The 19,467-nt window shown below is 44.8% G+C and overlaps 1 protein-coding gene across 7 annotated transcripts in view; it reads right to left on the bottom strand.

Annotated features, from left to right (window-relative positions):
• Window positions 1-3,451: 3,451 nt before the first annotated feature.
• Window positions 3,452-19,467, bottom strand: part of MEF2D (myocyte enhancer factor 2D) — a 176,806-nt gene continuing 160,790 nt past the window's right edge. For 4 of the 7 annotated variants that reach the window (XM_075330347.1, XM_075330348.1, XM_075330350.1 and 1 more), the window contains 8 exons: window positions 16,438-16,575; window positions 14,224-14,434; window positions 14,077-14,133; window positions 11,706-11,896; window positions 11,284-11,304; window positions 10,662-10,794; window positions 8,135-8,294; window positions 3,452-6,337 (listed from right to left, as the gene is read on the bottom strand). In XM_075330347.1, coding sequence (XP_075186462.1) covers window positions 6,013-6,337; window positions 8,135-8,294; window positions 10,662-10,794; window positions 11,284-11,304; window positions 11,706-11,896; window positions 14,077-14,133; window positions 14,224-14,434; window positions 16,438-16,575 — 1,236 coding nt within the window. In that variant the 3' untranslated portion in view covers window positions 3,452-6,012. Of the gene's footprint in view, window positions 6,338-8,134; window positions 8,295-10,661; window positions 10,795-11,283; window positions 11,305-11,705; window positions 11,897-14,076; window positions 14,134-14,223; window positions 14,435-16,132; window positions 16,268-16,437; window positions 16,576-19,467 lie in introns of all 7 variants that reach the window. The other 3 variants (XM_075330352.1, XM_075330354.1, XM_075330353.1) reach the window with 3 other exon arrangements.

Genomic DNA, 19,467 nt, shown 5'->3' with positions numbered 1-19,467 from the left:
TGATATCTTACATCTGAACTTGGTTGAAGAACTCTTTAAGGTATTAGTAGTCCACCATCTTTGACCAAACCACATTTATAGTAATTGACAGTTTTGGGAGGAGACCTCAAAAATGTTCCCAATGCAGTGAAACATCTAAAGTGATTAAATAAAACTTTTCATAAGTCATAGGTGACACTAAGTGCTTGCCAATATATGTTGACTTATTGTTCATCACCATACCAAGCAACTTAGAGAAGGAAGGGATCATGGACATCTTCCAAGGAACCCAATGCCATGTTTTGGAGCCTAGGCTGGCGATGGAGATGGACAACATATGTATTACTTCCCTTTTTGATGTGTTAAAGGATTCAACCCGAAATATGATGACTTTATCAGTCTGTGGATGTGGAAATGTCAAAAGAACCTGAGGGAAATGTGAAACTGCTTGGGAGAAAGTTTCAATAATCAGAATTTTTGGATATTCTTCTCTACTAGTTGCTTCAATACCCTCATTGATAAGTGCCATATTATGTTCTCCATAAATGTCAAATCTTTCTATGTATGGGGCAGGTTCTTCTGCAGAGTTTTGGGAGTCCCAAATTTACTATACAACTGATTAAAAAGCTTGCGTCTACTGTGAATGGAAGAGGCCATTTTGTATGCTATTAACTGGTAGAACTTATTCACTTAATTCTTAGGAAAATGCAAGTGTTCAAATGGCTGCTTACATTATAGGATAAAACAAAAGATATTTAATTAACTGGTGACTTTGGCAGGGGCGACACCGTGACGTTGGATCAAACAATCAAAAGGATTTGTTTGGGACAACTTTAGTGTTTTCTTACGGCAAACAAGTTTAGCAGTGGCCCTGTGATAGTTAAAAAAAAAAAATCGCCTAAATTACTCAAGTCGAACTTTTTTGAAAAAATTAAATAACGGTTTGTTTAGGATTACAAAAATAGGATGATGTTTTTTTATTCCTTTTTGGTCAAAGGATGATATTGGAGTTTTACCGTAATACCAGACATGCCCATGGACAAGAGAGTGGTGCTGTTTTTGGGGGAAAAAAAACCCTCTTGAGTCAAGATCTAGCTCACTGTCCAACCAACCCTAAGGGCTATTTCAGAAGTCAGTTTTTCTCGTAAGAGTGCTACTCGTATTTTTTATGGATGGGACTCTTTTACTTATGATAGGGAATAGGGCTGTTCACAGGTCTGTCATTTTTTTATGAACCGAGCAGTCCAAGCAAAACCAAGAAGAGTTGTCAGATTTTGATCCGACTGTTGGACCACAATGGGCAAAGCAAGTCTATGGGTCTGTGAAAGGAAAAGGAGTAAAAACTTGGACCAAACTCTGATTTTAAAATCAATCGGTCCATTTTTCAAATACGGGAGAAAATAGCGATGTTTAAATAAGGCCTAAGGCTAAGTTCACATTTCCGCTAAAATCTATCAGTCACAATCCGCTGCTCTTGTAAACAGCGGAATCCGTTTAGCGGATTCCGCTGCTCCCATAGACTTGTATGAGCAGCGGATTGTGACTGATGATGCTGCGTTGCACCCTCCGCCCGACTGATCAGTCGTGGAACGACTGACCGCCGGGCGGGAGGAACGCAGCATGTAACGTTTTTTGAGCAGCGAGATCCGTCGGATTTCGCTGCGCATGCTCTCTGGCTCCCTGCACACGTCACCAGCTTTGGTTGGTTACCCGATATTTACCCTGGTTACGGTGCAAGGAGCCAGCGCTAAGCGGTGTAGGCCCGTAACCAAGGTAAATATCGGGTAACCAAGGTAAACATCGGGTGCTTTGCTGTTACCCGATATTTAGGCTGGTTACGTGTGCAGGGAGGCCGACACTTCCCCGCTCGGCCCCGCCCCCTCCCGCACTCCGCACATGTATGTACACACACACACACACACACACCTGTCCCCAGCCATGCAGACAAGCACTGACACCCTCGTCTGGCCCCGCCCCCTGCTCGGCTCCGCCCCCTCCCGCACTTTGCATGTGCACACACATACATACATACATACATGCACATACACACACTCACTCACACATACACTCACCTGTCCCCAGCCATGCAGACCGCAGCACTTCTACTGACATCCTCAGCGCCTGGCCCCGCCCCCCGCTCGGCTCCGCCCCCTCCCGCACTTTGCATGTGCACACACATACATACATACATACATACATACATACATACATGCACATACACACACTCACTCACTCACAGATACACTCACCTGTCCCCAGCCATGCAGACCGCAGCACTTCCACTGACATCCTCAGCGCCTGGCCCCGCCCCCCGCTCGGCTCTGCCCCAGAACTCCGCCCCCCGCACACAACGGAATCCGACAAAGAATTCTGTTCTTTGTCATCCGTTGTACAGCGTTGAACAGCGCATCAGTCACATGCGTCAAGCGACGCATGTGACTGATACAAATCAACGGAAATGTGAACTTAGCCTAAGATGTAAAAGATCTGGTAAAAAAATGTATTGCCCATGTTGACCAGCCATTGACTTAAAGGATTATTCAGGCTGCACTCACCTCTGCATCAAGGAGGTGAGCAGTGACCTCAGACACAAGCTCAGAGGCTCGGCTGACCTCATGATGCACAAGTGAGGGTACCCAAAAAAACACTTCAAAAGCCAAAGAACATTGCACACTTTTTGAGACTGCTTTTTATAGTTCACAAAAATATTTCACCAAGGGATGTATTTATGAAGGTCTGGCTGAAGAATGAACTATCCAAAATAGACGGCCATGGTAGACCACGTCTTCATTTTGATGGACAGTTTGCGGCCTCATGCACAAGGCAGTTCGCTACTTATACAGTTGTAGAAAGCTATAGCGATACACCCACCCATCAATGGTGTTTCATGTGGAAGTATTCTGCTCGGATTTCTATGGAATCCACCGAAAAATGGTGGCATGTTCCTTTGAAGCTGTTGAGAATTAATGCACCACCTTAGAACCATCCTCATCTGCTTAGAAGACCATTTTTGGCACACTTGAAAGAGAAAATTATTTTTTTGTGAGTCTTAAGGAATTGTATGCCTTTTGATGGCAGCGAGATGAATGACTGAAGAATGAAAGTGTATGAAGGAATATACCATTTACTGATAAGGTGGGGGGATTGGGTGTAACACTCCAAGAGCCTCCCTCCCCCCCATCACCACCAAAGCATCTCAGTGGTAGATATCGAAGACCCAATGGTCAGCATACTGAAGGGAAAAGCATAGACAGAGACTTTGGTAAGTAACCACACTTTTAAAAAGCAAGATATCATTTTTTAAACATATCAGTGCATACTTCTTATATGAAAATATACACAATTATATTTCAATGTCCAAAAAAAAAAAAAAAAAACTAATGAAAAAAAACATTAAAAACAAAAGAAAAGCGAACCAGCCAAACACAATATATTAGCTTTTTTTTTTTTGTTTAAATTTTAAACGCTACAATTTTGTTGAGGTTACATCTTTTTGTCTTTTTTTTTTTTTAATATTTTTTGGTGTTTTTTTGTAAATATTACTTCATGCATTTTACACCTTTTTTTAGCCTTTTGAGAATAAATATGCTCTTTTTTATTTTTTTTTTTCGTATTTTTTTCACTCTTCTAAAAACTGCAGCATTTAACTTGTAATTGTTTTGTGTCGTGCAAGTTTCTGCCACACCCCTTAATAAAATGAGGGAAAAAAAATAAAAGAAAAAATAAAACAAAAACACAAAATAAAACCCAACAATAATAACTACTCTACAGAACGCAAATTTACGAATATAAAAAAATATTCACAATGTAACTGTCAACAGCACAAATGAGCACAAGAAATAATATTAAAAATCAGAAACAAATATTTATACAGATAAAAACAGGGTGCGGGGAATATATATATATATATTTTTTTTTCTTTTTTTTAAGATTGTCATTTTTTTTCCTTGTCTTGAAAATTAATGAGTTTTTCATTTACAGTGTGAAAAAAAACCCCTAAAACGGTTCTCTAAGAACCTAATTGAGTTACCAAGGGCCCATTAATTTCCTCTTACATCCACTCCATCTCATAATAGCCGGCTGTTCCAAAATGTTTAATTGAAATAATAACTGATCAAATTTTTCCTGCTATTATTCTTTTTTTTTTTTTTTTTTAAATAAATATTCCAAAATTTGCCTCAAATTTTAACCAAAATTTGGATTTTGCTAAATCTGAAATTTTTTTTGGGGGAGGGGGGGGAAATTAGTGCGAATTTCATCAAATGAAAACTAGGCAAATGGCATTTGTAGAGTTCCGGGAAAGGGGTGAAAAAGATTTTGAATACTACTGATCTTACCGCTCACCTGTCCTGCCACCCCCACAGACCCCGGCTCCTCTTTTATTCCTCCATTGTAAGTGACATCCTCTTCCTCCGTCCTCTGACATTACGAAATGGCAATAAGTGTTGTCTGAGGCTGTGATGCCAGAGGCCTACTGGGTGCCGGAAGAAAGACGACGGAGGAAGAGGGTGTTGCATGCTGTGGAAAAGTAAAGAAGCTGCCCGGAGAAAGGGACAGGGGGTTCTTTTTTTGCCCATCTATTATGCTTTTAGTATAAAAAAAACCTGACAATATATATTAGATAATATTTCCAAACAATTGGCGGCGGAGAGGGGTAATAAACTGTAAAATGCTATAAATTATTAATAATAAATTGTAAATTAAAATGAACTAAGGGCTGTTTTTAATGATGATAGAGGGGGGACAAATTTGTTTCACATTTTTCAAAAATGTAAACAGAGCCAAAATAATTCGGACTGTTAGAAGGTAGCAGCAGAAATTCTTGTAACTTCCTGTAGGTGGCAGTGTCTGCCAAATGTCCTGTCACTGACTGGGCAACGAGCGGGCTACTATGGATGTACGTGGACCCCTAGTAAATTGTCCTTTAATTCCAAGTCTTTCCGTCAGCCGGAAAATGGCTCAGAATATAAAAGATCAATATGATTTCACTTCTGAACTGATAATGGGTGAGGGGCTGGATGGGCCGTTCTCTATATCGTGCAGTCTAACTGCCTTTTAATACATAAAAATCCCATTTATCCCCATTATGTGACCGCAGTGATGCGGGAATCCCTGTCTTTTAAGAAGCGAAATCATACGCTGAGCTCTTTCCTCCAAAATAAGAAAACCGCATCTAAAAGAATAAATATATATATGTATATATTATATATATTTCTTGTTTTTTGTAATTTTTTTTTCTTTTCTCTTTTAAAAAGGCATTGTCTGCATTATGATAGAGCTCCATGGCTTGCGGAGGTGGCGGTAGGAGAGGAGGTTGACGGTGCAGTCACAGTTTTTAGATATGTCGAAGTAGCTTGATCTCTGGACGGTCGAGTCACTCATTGGAGACGGGCACGGCAGGTGGAGGATGAGAAGGAAGGTGGCTCTACGTGGTGAGCATCCCAATAATATGCCAATGGTTAATTTGCAAAACCCATTAAAAGGTCTGTGAAGCAGCGAGGAATTCAATTTCCAGTTTGTGAATGAGGGCTGCTCTGCCAGGCGGCCACTTTGGACTTAACCATTTCATGATTGCCAAAACCAAACAAAAAAAAATAAAAAATTCAGAGTCTGCAGCTTCCCTTTCAAGCAACCTGGTAATAGATACTGAAAGCTGCCGCAGTAGCGAGCAGGGTGAGGCGGTGAACAGGGTACTAATAGTGAGGATGGTGGGCAGTGGCGAGATTGACTTTAGCAGCTGTGGTCAACAAGACAAGAAGGTGAGGAGTTGGCCGGAGTCGTACTCAGCGGAGGATTGTAGTGCAGCCATGGAGTCCCACGTCCTCTGCAGACATTGCCTGAAGCACTGGACTAGGAAGAATACCTACCAAATACTAAAGCTATATTTCAGGCAGTTAATGATAGGTTCCCACCCTTCAGCATTAAACCTCACTGGCGACTAGCTCCTGTCTGCCCACCCCCTCCCAATCAACACCTCATCCTATGGCTGCAAGCGTAAGAACGAGGTAGGGGGAGGGGGAGTCGCAGAGCCAGTTATGTTACCCATGCGTCGAGTCGCATGCGTTTTACAGATGGGCTCTCGCCATCTGTGTCGCCCGTGGGTCTCAGCAGCCCAAGTGATGAGGTGTAGTCAACCCTTCCATCCTCTCGGTCATTGCCTTCAAAAGAGCTTGCGTTGCTGCTGAGGCTGTCGACAGGGGAGCGGCCGGTGGCTTCGTGCCGGGGCTGATGAGGGAAGGATGTCAAAGGGGTGCCCGTGCTCCGTTCACGGTTGGGAGATGGTGGTTCCTTCTTGATGTTTATATTGGGGTTGGTGTTGACCGTCAGCGTGGCGGTGTGTGGAAGCTGTCCACTGGATCTGTACAAGGAAGGATCAAGTGAGGGGGAGAGAAAAACAATTGTAAGTTAATACTCGTAAACATTCCCAAAGGTGGTCATATGTTCTGTATAATTAGTCCATTAGTTTAGGGAAAACCTATGGAAAACAGAGTGTCACCTTTTTACCATCAGTCATTTTCAATGTAAAATATCTGAGCAGATTGATAGTTAATGTATCTTTATAGTCTTTATAGCAGTGTGAGGTCTATTTACTAGTACACTGTTCCAAAACCCCAGTTAAGACAGAGTAAACTTCAACAATTCTGACAGCCTGCAGCCACCACTAGAGCTAGAGGGCGCTCACTGCACACGGTTTTATTATTGGTGCAGACAACCACCACTTTATATATATATATATATATATGTATATATATATATATATATATATATATATACACACACATACAGGAGATTTGGAGCTTTGTATCAGGAAAAAAATAAACTTCTACCCTTACAAGGATATTTTAGAAAATTAATGGGCACAGAATTTCTGACTTACTAAAATTCTAAAAACAAAACGGCGTTCAAACATGGATGTGCTAGTAATGCTAAGGCTATGTGTCCACGAGAGAATGTAGCTGCGGATTTTTCTGCATCAAAATCCGCAGCTTTCCCGCAAAATCCGCACCTTTTCAAAAGGTGCGGATTTACCGCAGAATTGCCACGGATTTGATGCAGATTTTTTTTTTTCCCAATTTTAAAGCCAAAATCCGGATGAAAATCCGCAACAATAATTGACATGTTGCAGATTTTTCCGGATCAAAATCCGCACGAAATCCGCTGCGGAAAAAATAGCAGCGTGGGCACAGCATTTCCAAAATGCCATAGAAATAGCTGGGAAGTGCCTGAGCTTCAGATTTTCGGGAAATCTGCGGCTTTTCCGCAGCGTGGGCACATAGCCTTACAGTTTCCATGCCACTGCAAAAAAATATGGGGCAGACGCCAAAATAAAGTCCTACGTGAGGAAAGTTTGTCTCTACGACTTTTTCTTCTACTGTTTCAGTATTTAATGTTTTAAATATCTCTGCTGGCTCTCAGTGAATAGGAATACTCATTGCAAAAAAGTGGTTTAATAGTCAATGTTTCCTCACAGCTGAGGGTTTGCTACTGTTGTATAGAGTCTAGACAATCATCTGAAGTAAACATTGCAGAGGGTTTCCCACAATGTCTTAGTACAGGTTCTAGAAGTTTTAGAAAATGTGATTTCTGCAAGAAGTGGTGACTGGCGTCATGTGGTGGATGTTGGCTTTACGATGAGGGATATGAAGATTTAACCCTCTTTATGAAAACATAAAACTGGCAGAACCAGAAGAGAAGTGTAGTCATCGGTGCCCCTCCCGATTCTCCCGGGTCACTCCCTGGGTAGCAGAGCCAGACCTTGGCAGGAGAGACGCGAGAGCGCCGAAAGGGCAAGAGGTGACATTTAATAAAAGCCAATTAAAGGCGCCTGCTGCTCTGTGTGCCTTCTCTCTGTTACCCTACGGGAGGAGCTAGAGAGCAGACAATCCCCGCCATCCACCATGTTTGTTAGGAAAACCTAAAAGCAAGGAGACGCCATGGATATGTAGTCACTTCTGGATACATTAGTGCTGGAGGACGTGCAGCCATCCGAGATATTAACTGTGCAGAAAACCGGACCACTGCCTCTAATCTAGTAATGAGAGTCCATTCCTTATCCCCATCGTCCATAAATCAGTCCATCCCCCATTATCTGTCTCTATCCCTCTATCCATCCCTATAATCCATCAGTAGGGGGCAGCAGGGAGGCAATACATACACCAGATTACTTAGTGACACCGGCACCATCTGCTGCGCTTGGTGATGTTGCGGATGTTGCTGCTGCTGTTGTTGCCATGCGGACACGTTGCCTAGTGACAGGGCGCCAGGAGAGCCGAACGTGGAGAGTGAAGATAGGTCGGCGCTGGTCAGCTGGTAATCTGCAGGAAAAGGATTACGAGCAGGTCAGATCCAGGTATCTAGGCGAGGCATGGGCAGATGCTGCAAGCTCCTCCCATGAGGAACATTTTCTTTGTAAAGACAACAGTATTATATCTTACAGGGGCTTTCTAGTTTTATATTATGATGGCTAATTATTAAAGGTTCATTTCGTGGCTCAAGAATGTAACAAAAGGGTAAACAATTTATTTAATAGCGTGTGCTTCGACAATTGGGAGGGATACAGCCAACTAGTAGGTTACATTTATCACAATGTACACTGCAGCTTACAGAGGCGTAAATTTCGTTTCCAGACACCCCAAAAGATGCGCACTTGTATTATTTGTGCACACCTTCCTCAAGTGGGTTTTGAGTTCAACATTAGGCCATACAATAAGCCCTACCCCCCTTTGTGTTTTAGATTCTGCCACTCTCAAGATGCCGTCAGTGGCTTTCATCATTCTTCTGTACTGGTAAGGGCTGAAAATCTCCTTGTGAGGGTTTTTCTCTAATTTTTAAGCAATGTCATTGTATCTGCTCTCCCGTAATCCACGAACAATATCACAGATTCTACGGGTGGCAAAATGGGAAAGTAAAAGCCTGCCTGTTCTTATATGACAGGGCTGGAGACAGAAACACGTGTCAGCTTTCTCATCCGTGACAGTAAGACACACGTGCTACAGGAAGGTCACACAGGTCACCCTGCTCCCATTGCATCATACAGGAGACCACCAGCAGAGGGCACTCTAGGCAGCCCTGTGACAACCCATACAAAAGGAATGACCAGCAGAGGGCAATCTGGGCAGCCCTGTGACAACCCATACAAAAGGAATGACCAGCAGAGGGCAATCTGGGCAGCCCTGGGACAAGCCATACAAAAGGGATGACCAGCAGAGGGCAATCTGGGCAGCCCTGGGACAAGCCATACAAAAGGGATGACCAGCAGAGGGCAATCTGGGCAGCCCTGTAACAAGCCATACAAAAGGGATGACCAGCAGAGGGCAATCTGGGCAGCCCTGGGACAAGCCATACAAAAGGGATGACCAGCAGAGGGCAATCTGGGCAGCCCTGTAACAAGCCATACAAAAGGGATGACCAGCAGAGGGCAATCTGGGCAGCCCTGGGACAAGCCATACAAAAGGGATGACCAGCAGAGGGCAATCTGGGCAGCCCTGTAACAAGCCATACAAAAGGAATGACCAGCAGAGGGCAATCTGGGCAGCCCTTGGACAAGCCATACAAAAGGAATGACCAGGAGAGGGCAATCTGGGCAGCCCTGTAACAAGCCATACAAAAGGAATGACCAGCAGAGGGCAATCTGGGCAGCCCTGTGACAAGCCATACAAAAGGAATGACCAGCAGAGGGCAATCTGGGCAGCCCTGTAACAAGCCATACAAAAGGAATGACCAGCAGAGGGCAATCTGGGCAGCCCTGGGACAAGCCATACAAAAGGGATGACCAGCAGAGGGCATTCTGGCCAGCCCTGAGACATTTCATACGGGGGTCAGCCAGCAGAGGGCACTCTTGGCAGTTCTCTGATACATCATATGAGAGCCTGCCAACAGAGGGCACACTGGGCGGCCCTGTGACAAGCCATACAAGGGATGGCCAGCAGAGGGCACTCTGGGCATCTTTATAACATTTTTTCTGCTTTTATCAGCCTGATCTTTGCTGCCATCTGCTCCTCGGGAAAGTTGGGTCCATGCGGTGAAAGGCCATGACTTTCTGCAGATTGCACCCTCCCCTTCCTCTGCTGGGTGTACACACTGCCACTCGCGTGTGAAGAGGCGATCCTGCACAAATCAAGTCTATCCGGTTCTCTTTAATGACGAAACTAGCAGTCAATTCAGACGTCTGAGTGATGGCAGTGCTGTGTATGACAGCAGCTATTTGCCACCTACAGCGTGGGCACAGCCTCTGTTGGAGCAATAGTAACAGGAACCCTTTAAGGACTTTGTATAGGATTAGAAAAACAGCACCACCCCTATACGTGGTATTTCAGCTCAGCCTGGTTCACTATAATGAAACTGACTGTAATACCAGACTCGTCCAATGGACAATAAAACCATCGTTTTCTGGAAAACTCCTCTAACTACAAATTTTCAGACGTGCCCTGAGTAATTCATTTACCTATGTGGATCACATGGGGGGGGAAATGGTTTAAAGGAGATTTATACTGTAAAGTGTGCCCATGCTGGGACCCCCCCAGCGATCAGGTATAATTTGGGCAAACCTGGCAGAAAGTGTTGAGTGTTCCTGCAGCTCCTCTACAGGAGGAAAGAAGTATTACACATGTCAGGTCCTCCAGAACAAGACTGTACCAACCCTCCCTCTGCGATAAGTTGACAATATTTATCCAACTAAATACCTGTGTTGTACGCTGTGGACATGGCAGAGAAAGGCAGTCCATGATGTGACAGTAAACTGGGTGTCGCCACTGAAACGACTGGTGTGGTTAAGGAGTGAGCTGCCTGGGAGACTCCTCCTAGCCTCTGTGCGTTCTGCCGGGAGAGAGAAAAATGATTAATTCAGAAGAAGGACTCCCATTATCCACCGTACCACGTAGGAGATGGCCGTCCCAGCATAGAACAACACAATGGCCTGTATAAACACACAGCCCTCCTGCCCACCCCTCCGCTGTTCTGTTAGGGAGCCGGGACTATGAAGTTTCCTTCCCCCAGAAGGTCAGACAATAAGCCTTTCATGCCTCTGGATCTTCGGGTCAGGTCACACATCCTTGGTGTGGAGGTGGCAGGGTGGGTTATTTCCTCCAGACATGACATGATAAAGAAACCATGTGACTACCAGTAATGGAAAAACTATACGTAATATTCATGACCCGGACACTGGCATGGGAATCTGATGGGTATAGAGTCAAGAAAAACCTCTACAGATTTTTTCCACTAGGGGCACTGTTTTCTAATCCCATTACTGCTATGGAAAGGTAAAAGCATAAAAAGTAAAAGAGCAAAGCAAGCAAGGACACTTACCATTTCCAACTGATCCTCCGCCTGGGTGCAAAGAGCAGAGTATTGAAAAAGAGAGAGAGAGAGATGTGGCTGGTTAGAGGAATGCTTCACAGGACTGAACACACACAGAGGAGAAGCTGCCCAGGATGGCCATGGTATAAGTGATATCTATGTGGCATCATACTTATATACACCTTCAGCCCTTCCAGGAATCCTGAAAGTAGTGCCCTATAAATTTCAAGCATATTCGCCACTGCCCTTAAAATTAAAGGGGAACTCCATATCGCTGAAAATTGCCACCCTCCTCTGTTTTTCCATGTATTTTACTTTCCGAAATACTAATCCGACATACAGGATGTAGGAGAGATATATTATGAGGAGCAGGAGGACATCAGTTTTTTTCCCTTCTCTGTGATCCCATTATAAGGCCTTCTTAGACTCACCAAGTGATGCATTAACCCCTTGCCGCCTTGTGAGGTGATGACGCGCAGGTCTGGTTTGCGGCTGTTGGCTCCAAGCTGATTGTTCTGGGATGGAGGTGTAGGGGATTTGGCGGGGATGGCTTTCCCCAGGGTGTTCCCGTTCGATACCGCTATGAGACCCGGAGAGGCTCGTGCGCTTATGTAGCCATTTCCTGTAAATAGAAGAGGGAAAACATAGGTTGCTTGCATTTTTTACTTTTGTGCTCAGCCATAATGCCAGCCAAAATGGCCGCCTTCATATACATAAGGACAGGATACCCTGCGCTGAGCCAGGTGCTTTTTTTTTTTCTTCAATTAAACTTTACTGACAGCGTTTACAGCTTATCTTCACCCTTCACCAATCTATAAGGATTGAATCAGCTCAATGGAAAAGCAGAGAGGCCGTTCGCTCAGGGTCCTCCACCACAAGCCCATACTCCAGTTTCCTGCAGCGGGGCAGGAAGAATGCAAGGAATGCCGAGTGACGTCAATGGTGACATTCACAGAACTAGCCGGGCCAGAATCTGCAACAGCTGATGGGGACGGAGGCCGGGGCTCCCGCATCACCGCTTCTCATGCACAGGGGGGGGGGGGGGGGCGCAGCACTGACAAATATGTCAGGATTGTATCATGGCTCCTAACATAACAGGTGACCGCCTTGTAATGGTTCTGGCAGAAGACACCTGACTCAGAGCCCCAATATTTGGGCAGCTTTTTAAGAACTCTGCTTGTTTTGAATAATTGGGAGTTCATTCACTGACAGCAAGCAGAGATCATAAGTTGTACAGAACCAAAACCATAATGCGCTGCTCTATAGAATTATTTCTTATGGTCACACAATGGTGATACTATTACAGATACATGTTACTTAATCTGCCCTATAGATGCCAGGCTGCTGCCGCTACAGCCGGGTAACATTTATTTTTATTTTTAAAAAAAATTTCCTAGCGTCTCACGGCTCGTTTGCACAATCAATGGAAATTCACATGGCATCCATGAGGGGGTCACCTGCATACGTGTCCAGTACGATTAAGGGGAGTTAAGACTTGAGCGCCCTAGACAGCAGCGTGAAAGTGGCATGGCATCTGTGGCAGGGAGAGAGCGCGGGGGGAGGCGATCCTAGGTTTGTACCAAATCTAATAATGTTAATGATAGCGCATTAATCAAAGCGGCGGCGTGGTTATGTGTCATGTCCATCTGATTAACCATTTCATGTCCGGACAAAGACTCTCAAAGCTTTGACCAGCAGATTCGCACCACAGTATTACAGGCGTATGCTACACCCTCCTACTAAACACATGGGCATGGCTCACTATTAGGCTATGTGCGCACTAGTGCGTTTTACCCGCGGATTTACTCGCGGATTTGCCGCGGAAATTTCTTGAGAAATGTCTGCAATCTTTGTGCAGACATTTCCCAGCAAATCCTATGTGAAAAAAAAATAGCTGTGCGCACTGTGCGGATTTTTCTCAAGAAATTTCCTTGAGAAGAATTTCTTGAGAAAATGAGCATGTCAATTCTTTTCCGCAGGTACCCTGCGGATTTTGGCAGTACAGCCTGCAAAATCCGCAGGGAACAACCGGCGGGAAAATCGCGGCAAATTCGCATGCGGATTTGGTGCGGATTCTTTCCGGAGGTCCGGAAATCTTCCACTCCCAAAAGTTTCTCTAGAAATTTTCTTGAGAAACTTCACAGTTCTAATGCGCACAAAGCCTTAAGCATTAAACAGTCCCTTTAGTTAATACCGAGAATCTGAAAAACATTTTTTATTATCTTATTTCTATGTCTCAATATGATCTTTAGAATTTACAGCCCCAAGGCCTGAGGCTGCACTACTGAGTCCAAGCGCCAACAAACATGACTCCTCCTACTTTCTGTCAGGTTGTGGTGTCGTTATGAATAATTGGTGACCATTGTATCCACACGCGGTCTCCATAACAACCACAAACTGGACAGGAATCAGAATGGCTCACTAGTGCAGCCTCAGGTATTGGGCCTGCAAATTCACGCGATAATATCTCGGCAAAGGAGTAAAAGATTAAAAAACGGTTTTCACATTTCTGATGCACGATAAAACGTCTTTTTGATTTTATTCTGCCAGGTCTCCTGTAACTGAATGCAGCACGTCTCAGGAAGCGCGATGACTGGCTGGTGTTTAGTTTCATGAGTCAGGGAAATAGAAAATAGAGTCCGTTTGTGTTCACAGCTCGTCAAGACCACCCAAGAAGGATCCCAGAACAACACAAAGACAGACGCTGCCCTGTCAGTGGGGTAAGCGGGCAGTACACGATGCACACACCACGGCCTGGTTAAACCACCCAGAACGGTGAGGGATCAGCGGCGCTGCACTCACCTACAGGGCTTGGACAGGTTCCATTAGAATTGTTAAGGTCTCCCCCAAGCATCGCTCCTGCAAATACAAGAGAAAGGGGTCATTCACACGAAGACCAGGCGGATGGCACACTGGCACTGCACGTTTTCTGCCCTGGTACACACTCACCTGCACTGGCTGGCCTCTGAGGTAGCACTGGAGACACTGTGTTCCTCTGCAGAGTTTGCGGCTGCGGTGACAGGAGCCTGGGGTCCGTGAGTGAGGCCGTCATCAGGGACTGTGTCACCAGCGAACCCCCGGGGTTGCTGAACTGCAGTGCATTCTGGTTAGTCACGGGAACAGTAACTGGCATGGCGAAATTCGGTGCAGGAACTGCAGACTGAAAACATAAAACCTGATTAGAGTGGAAATCAAGAGCAACGACTGATTGCAGAAAGTGGTGCCGAAAACCGAAACAACCATGGACAGGATTTTATAGGTCAATACTACGCAATGAATCATTTACAACACAAGCAGCGGATACACCTGGCATCCACAGAGACGCCCACACCTGGCATCATCATCATCATCACAACATCCCACAGCAACAATAGAAAAGTCATGCTTTATGAGTAGAGAGAACAAGTCACACAATGGACTGCAGGCTGAGATTACACTTTATTCCTTGAGGTAACCATTCAAGAGAGTGCCATTTCCCGCACTGTGGTTAAGAGGTTAATCATCGGGGACGGGAGCTATGGAAGTCCGTGGGGGACTTTCAGATACCAGGAAAATAAAGCCACACACAATATTAAGACACAATGGTTATGGGTTTAGGGAGCTGTTAATATGAGGAAAGCAGTTTTGTTGATGACCCTTCTTGCTCCAACCTCATTAGTCTCCGAAATCTGCTTCACATGACAGAAGACAGCCATTTTGGAGCCCGATAATTACTGCTTTCCGCCTCTCAAAGAAGTGAGAAACTGGATATTTGTCTAGCTGACAAAATGGCTGACTCCAGGCTAAACCTTCTGTAGATCTGTTCCTTACGTGAGGCAGCCAAGGCCAGTAAAGCAGAGCCATGCAAGCGCACACCCCACGAGCCCATAACCTCTCAGCTCCAGGATGGGGGTCTCAGATCTGTGTGCTTCCAACCCATCCCAGAGATGAAGGGTCAGGGTCTATATATACATGAAGCAGCACTGCAGGCTCCTGGCCTTGCTTCATCCCAGAGATCTCCTATTAAGCTGTAATGGCGGCCATATTGGTGGTCACTCATGAATGGGGGATTTTACATTTTTGGGGCAACACTCCTCCATATTGTAATCAGAGCTATTCTATTTTATGGGCGGCCTGAGACTAAGTGGTAAGGTGCTGGCACTTGAGGGAAGAATATAGCTGAATTACATACATTAGGCTACACACAAGATGGTTCTCACCTATGGCTTGTAGCATTAACCTAGTGGCTAACGTAGAGGTAGCTATTGTTACTATGCACAAATAGCTATAATGGTGTCTATGGCAACCAAAACATTTCAGTGTAACTCCACTAATGTCCTTCTCCCCCAATATTTTAGTCACATGGGTAAGATATGAAGGATTAGCTCTCATCATACAACCCATAGCTCAGCTTCCTCACCTCCCATGACTTTTGTGATGTGGGTGACCTGCAGTCTGGTGGGAGGAGTCATGTCAGAGAGGAGGAGTCAGGTGGTGGGAGAAATCAGGTAAGAGGAGGGGTCAGTTGGTGGGAGAAGTCAGTTAGATGAGAGGAGGAGTCAGGTGGTGGGAGAAGTCAGATAAGAGGAGGAATCAGATGAGGGGAGTCAGGTGATGGGAGGAGTCAGATGAGAGGAGGAGTCAGATGAGAGGAGTCAGGTGGTGGGAGGAGTTAGATGAGAGGAGTCAGGTGGTGGGAGGAGTTAGATGATAAGAGGAGTTAAGTGGTAGGAGGAGTCCAGTTATGAAGGAAGCGGATACTGTTTTGGCTCCCACCTAACTAGGTGTAGGTTGTGACACAGCGGCCATATTGGTTAAAGCAGGCTCTCAGAACGTGCAGTGCTGCTTGGCCTGTGGCTCCCTCCCCCGCGGTACTCACTGCGAGTCTATAACTTTGCATCATTTTATCAAACTCCTCGTCAATCTTTTTATATTTCTCCTCAGTCTGCGGAGTAAGCGCAAACACCTCGTCCGCGTCCGGGCTCTCGTACTCCCTGTGCTTCTTGTTCAGCGCCTGCTTTTCCGGATTGGGGGAGGGGGGCGGGATTTTTATTTTTTTTTTTCATTCATTTTTTTTTTTTCGAGGGCAAAGAAAATGAAAGAACAAAAACAAAACGGGGGGAAAAAAAAGAAAGAGAAGAAGAAAAAGAGATGAAGAGCGGTTGTCAGCGGCCAGGTACTTACGCCATAGCGCTTGAATAGAATATCCAGGTCCTCGCTGGCTTTGCGATATTTGTCTTCCATGAGAGGGCTCTGGTCAATGGAGTCATCTCCGTCTGGTTCGGGGCTGTCGCACCCGTTAAAACCTTTCTTTCTTAATGTCTGAAATCACAACCAGGAGAAACTCAGCTCTGTACTCTGGGATAACGGGGAAGGAGGATGACCCAGGATTTCCTTACAGGGGCGAACATTTTTTTGACTGCATGAATTTTTACCTTGTGCTGCAATACAGTGCTCACATAATACTGCTGTGTTATACATAAGGTCATATAATATGTGAAAAAAATATCACTGGATCGTACATTCTGGATTACTAAATGCCCAAGTGGAGGAATTTCTCCGGACATCGTGACCTGTGCACATGACATAGATAATACCGCCACATAATCTCCTTCTTCCCCCGGCGTCTGTAAGTCGTGACCTAAATATCCATCTTCTCACTGTTTCAACAAGCTTTATTGAACAGACACATCTACTAATATACAAATAGTCGCAGGCCGGAGCTAAACAAACCATTACCGGCCCCTATAGCGGCGTCTATGAAGGTTTGGGCTCCTCCAGCCAGTTCTGCTCCAGTGCGTCTCCTGTACATAAAGGATGAATTAGGAGCTCGTATCATACACCAGTGACACACACCCCCTCCTCCCCCAAAAAATGTTCTTCCCGTCTCGATGCTGTCTCAGCACAGCGTCTTGGATGGGACAAGATGCATAATTGTAATGAATTCTTGCATCGTTTGCTGACTTGAAAAAAAAAATTTGCAGCTGTCGGATTCTTTTATTCTGTAAGTTTGGCTATTTTTACTTGCAGAGGCGTCTTAAAATAAACGGTAGCCACAAGGAGCGTATCTGGAGCCCCCCGCGCACAATGGATGCTTTCAATAATGAAGTCAAAGGGCAACTTTTTATAATTCTAGTGAATTATAGGTAGAAAAAAAAAAAGGCGCCATCTAGTGTATAGGTAGCAAAAAAAAACAAAAGGGCGCCATCTAGTGAATTAAAGGTAGCAAAAAAAAAAAAGGCGCCATCTAGTGAATAAGTAGCCAAGAAAAAAAAGCTGAGTCTAATGACGAGGAACACACGGCTTTCTCCTCCTGACATGTAGGGGGCTCTACAGGATAAGATTTCTAGGGCGCTCTGGTGATGCCAACGTTAAATGGCAGTCACGGAATCTCTTAAAATCTCCTAATGGTTTCCTGTTGCTTATGACCCAGCATTTAAGCAGAGTGCAAATGGCGATTAAATGCATTTAGGATTTTATGAGCGGGTGCTCGGCTCGCCTCATGTGCACTTAGGATACCAAGATCCTGCTTTCTGTGTCTGGGCATTTGGGCAGGATGTACTAAGGCTCAAAGTGAAAAGTTTCTGATGAACACATCAAAACATTTTCCCCCCTGCTCAAACCCCGCATCAATGTGACATCTTCACCTGTCCACAAACTCTGTGAAAAGACCAGCACCCAGCTTCCCCTGCAAGCTATATTTTTTTTACAGAAAGGGGATGCCCTTATTGTACCTGACCTTTCCCGCTGTGAAGGACTTAAAGGGGCAGCAGGGACCCTGACACTGGCTATATATAACCTCCAAACAATCACAACAGCTGAGATTCACAGCAGACTGCAAAGTGAACATATTTTCTCATTTCAGCCGCATAAGCGCACACCAAGCACGTTGGCCATATGGACCCGGGACATCTGCTGAAGGCATAAGAACAGCACTAAGGAAGTCTCTCAGGTGACAAGACACCTCCATGTGCTCAGCCGGCAGCCCTGCTACACTCACTAACTTCTATACTACTGAGGAGAGTCTTCCAAGCAGGTGCAAGCAAATACTAAACCACAGAGAATAGGGGGAACCCACAGAGTAAAATGTCACTGGGTACATCCACCTGAACTCCAGAGAACATCCTACTTATGTTCTATGTAAAAGAAAAAAGTCACCATATAAATACATGATATAACTTATCCTGTACTCCAGAGCTGCACTCACTATTCTGCTGGTACAGTCACTGTGTACATACATTACATTACTGATCCTGAGTTACCTCCTGTATTATACCCCAGAGCAGCACTCATTATTCTGCTGGTGTAGTCACTGTGTACATACATTACATTACTGATCCTGTACTGCTCCTGAGTTACATCCTGTATTATACCCCAGAGCAGCACTCATTATTCTGCTGGTACAGTCACTGTGTACATACATTACATTACTGATCCTGAGTTACCTCCTGTATTATACTCCAGAGCTGCACTCACTATTCTGCTGGTACAGTCACTGTGTACATACATTACATTACTGATCCTGAGTTACCTCCTGTATTATACCCCAGAGCAGCACTCATTATTCTGCTGGTGCAGTCACTGTGTACATACATTACTGATCCTGTACTGCTCCTGAGTTACATCCTGTATTATACCCCAGAGCAGCACTCATTATTCTGCTGGTGCAGTCACTGTATACATACATTACATTACTGATCCTGTACTGCTCCTGAGTTACCTCCTGTATTATACTCCAGGGCTGCACTCACTATTCTGCTGGTGCAGTCACTCTGTACATACATTACATTACTGATCCAGAGTTACCTCCTGTATTATACTCCAGAGCTGCACTCACTATTCTGTGGGTGCAGTCACTGTGTACATACATTACATTACTGATCCTGAGTTACCTCCTGTATTATACTCCAGAGCTGCACTCACTATTCTGCTACTGTAGTCACTGTGTACATACATTACTGATCCTGTACTGCTCCTGAGTTACATCCTGTATTATACCCCAGAGCAGCACTCATTATTCTGCTCACTACATCTCAGGTCCAGGAGACACACAGGATTTGTATTTGTAGTAGTACATGGTTATATTGAGTAAATTTCATCATTATTTTCATATTTAAAGTGATAATTTCATTTCAGACAACCTAATACAAAACTATTTCCCCTGACGAAAGGCCGCGCTGTGAGGATGATTTGTTATCAGTGCTGCACAGGCCA

Source organism: Anomaloglossus baeobatrachus, chromosome 12, assembly GCF_048569485.1.
Source record: "Anomaloglossus baeobatrachus isolate aAnoBae1 chromosome 12, aAnoBae1.hap1, whole genome shotgun sequence".
NCBI classification, from domain to species: Eukaryota; Metazoa; Chordata; class Amphibia; order Anura; family Aromobatidae; genus Anomaloglossus; species Anomaloglossus baeobatrachus.
Note: the sequence above shows the minus strand (reverse complement) of the source record. Positions and strands in the feature narration are given on the sequence as shown.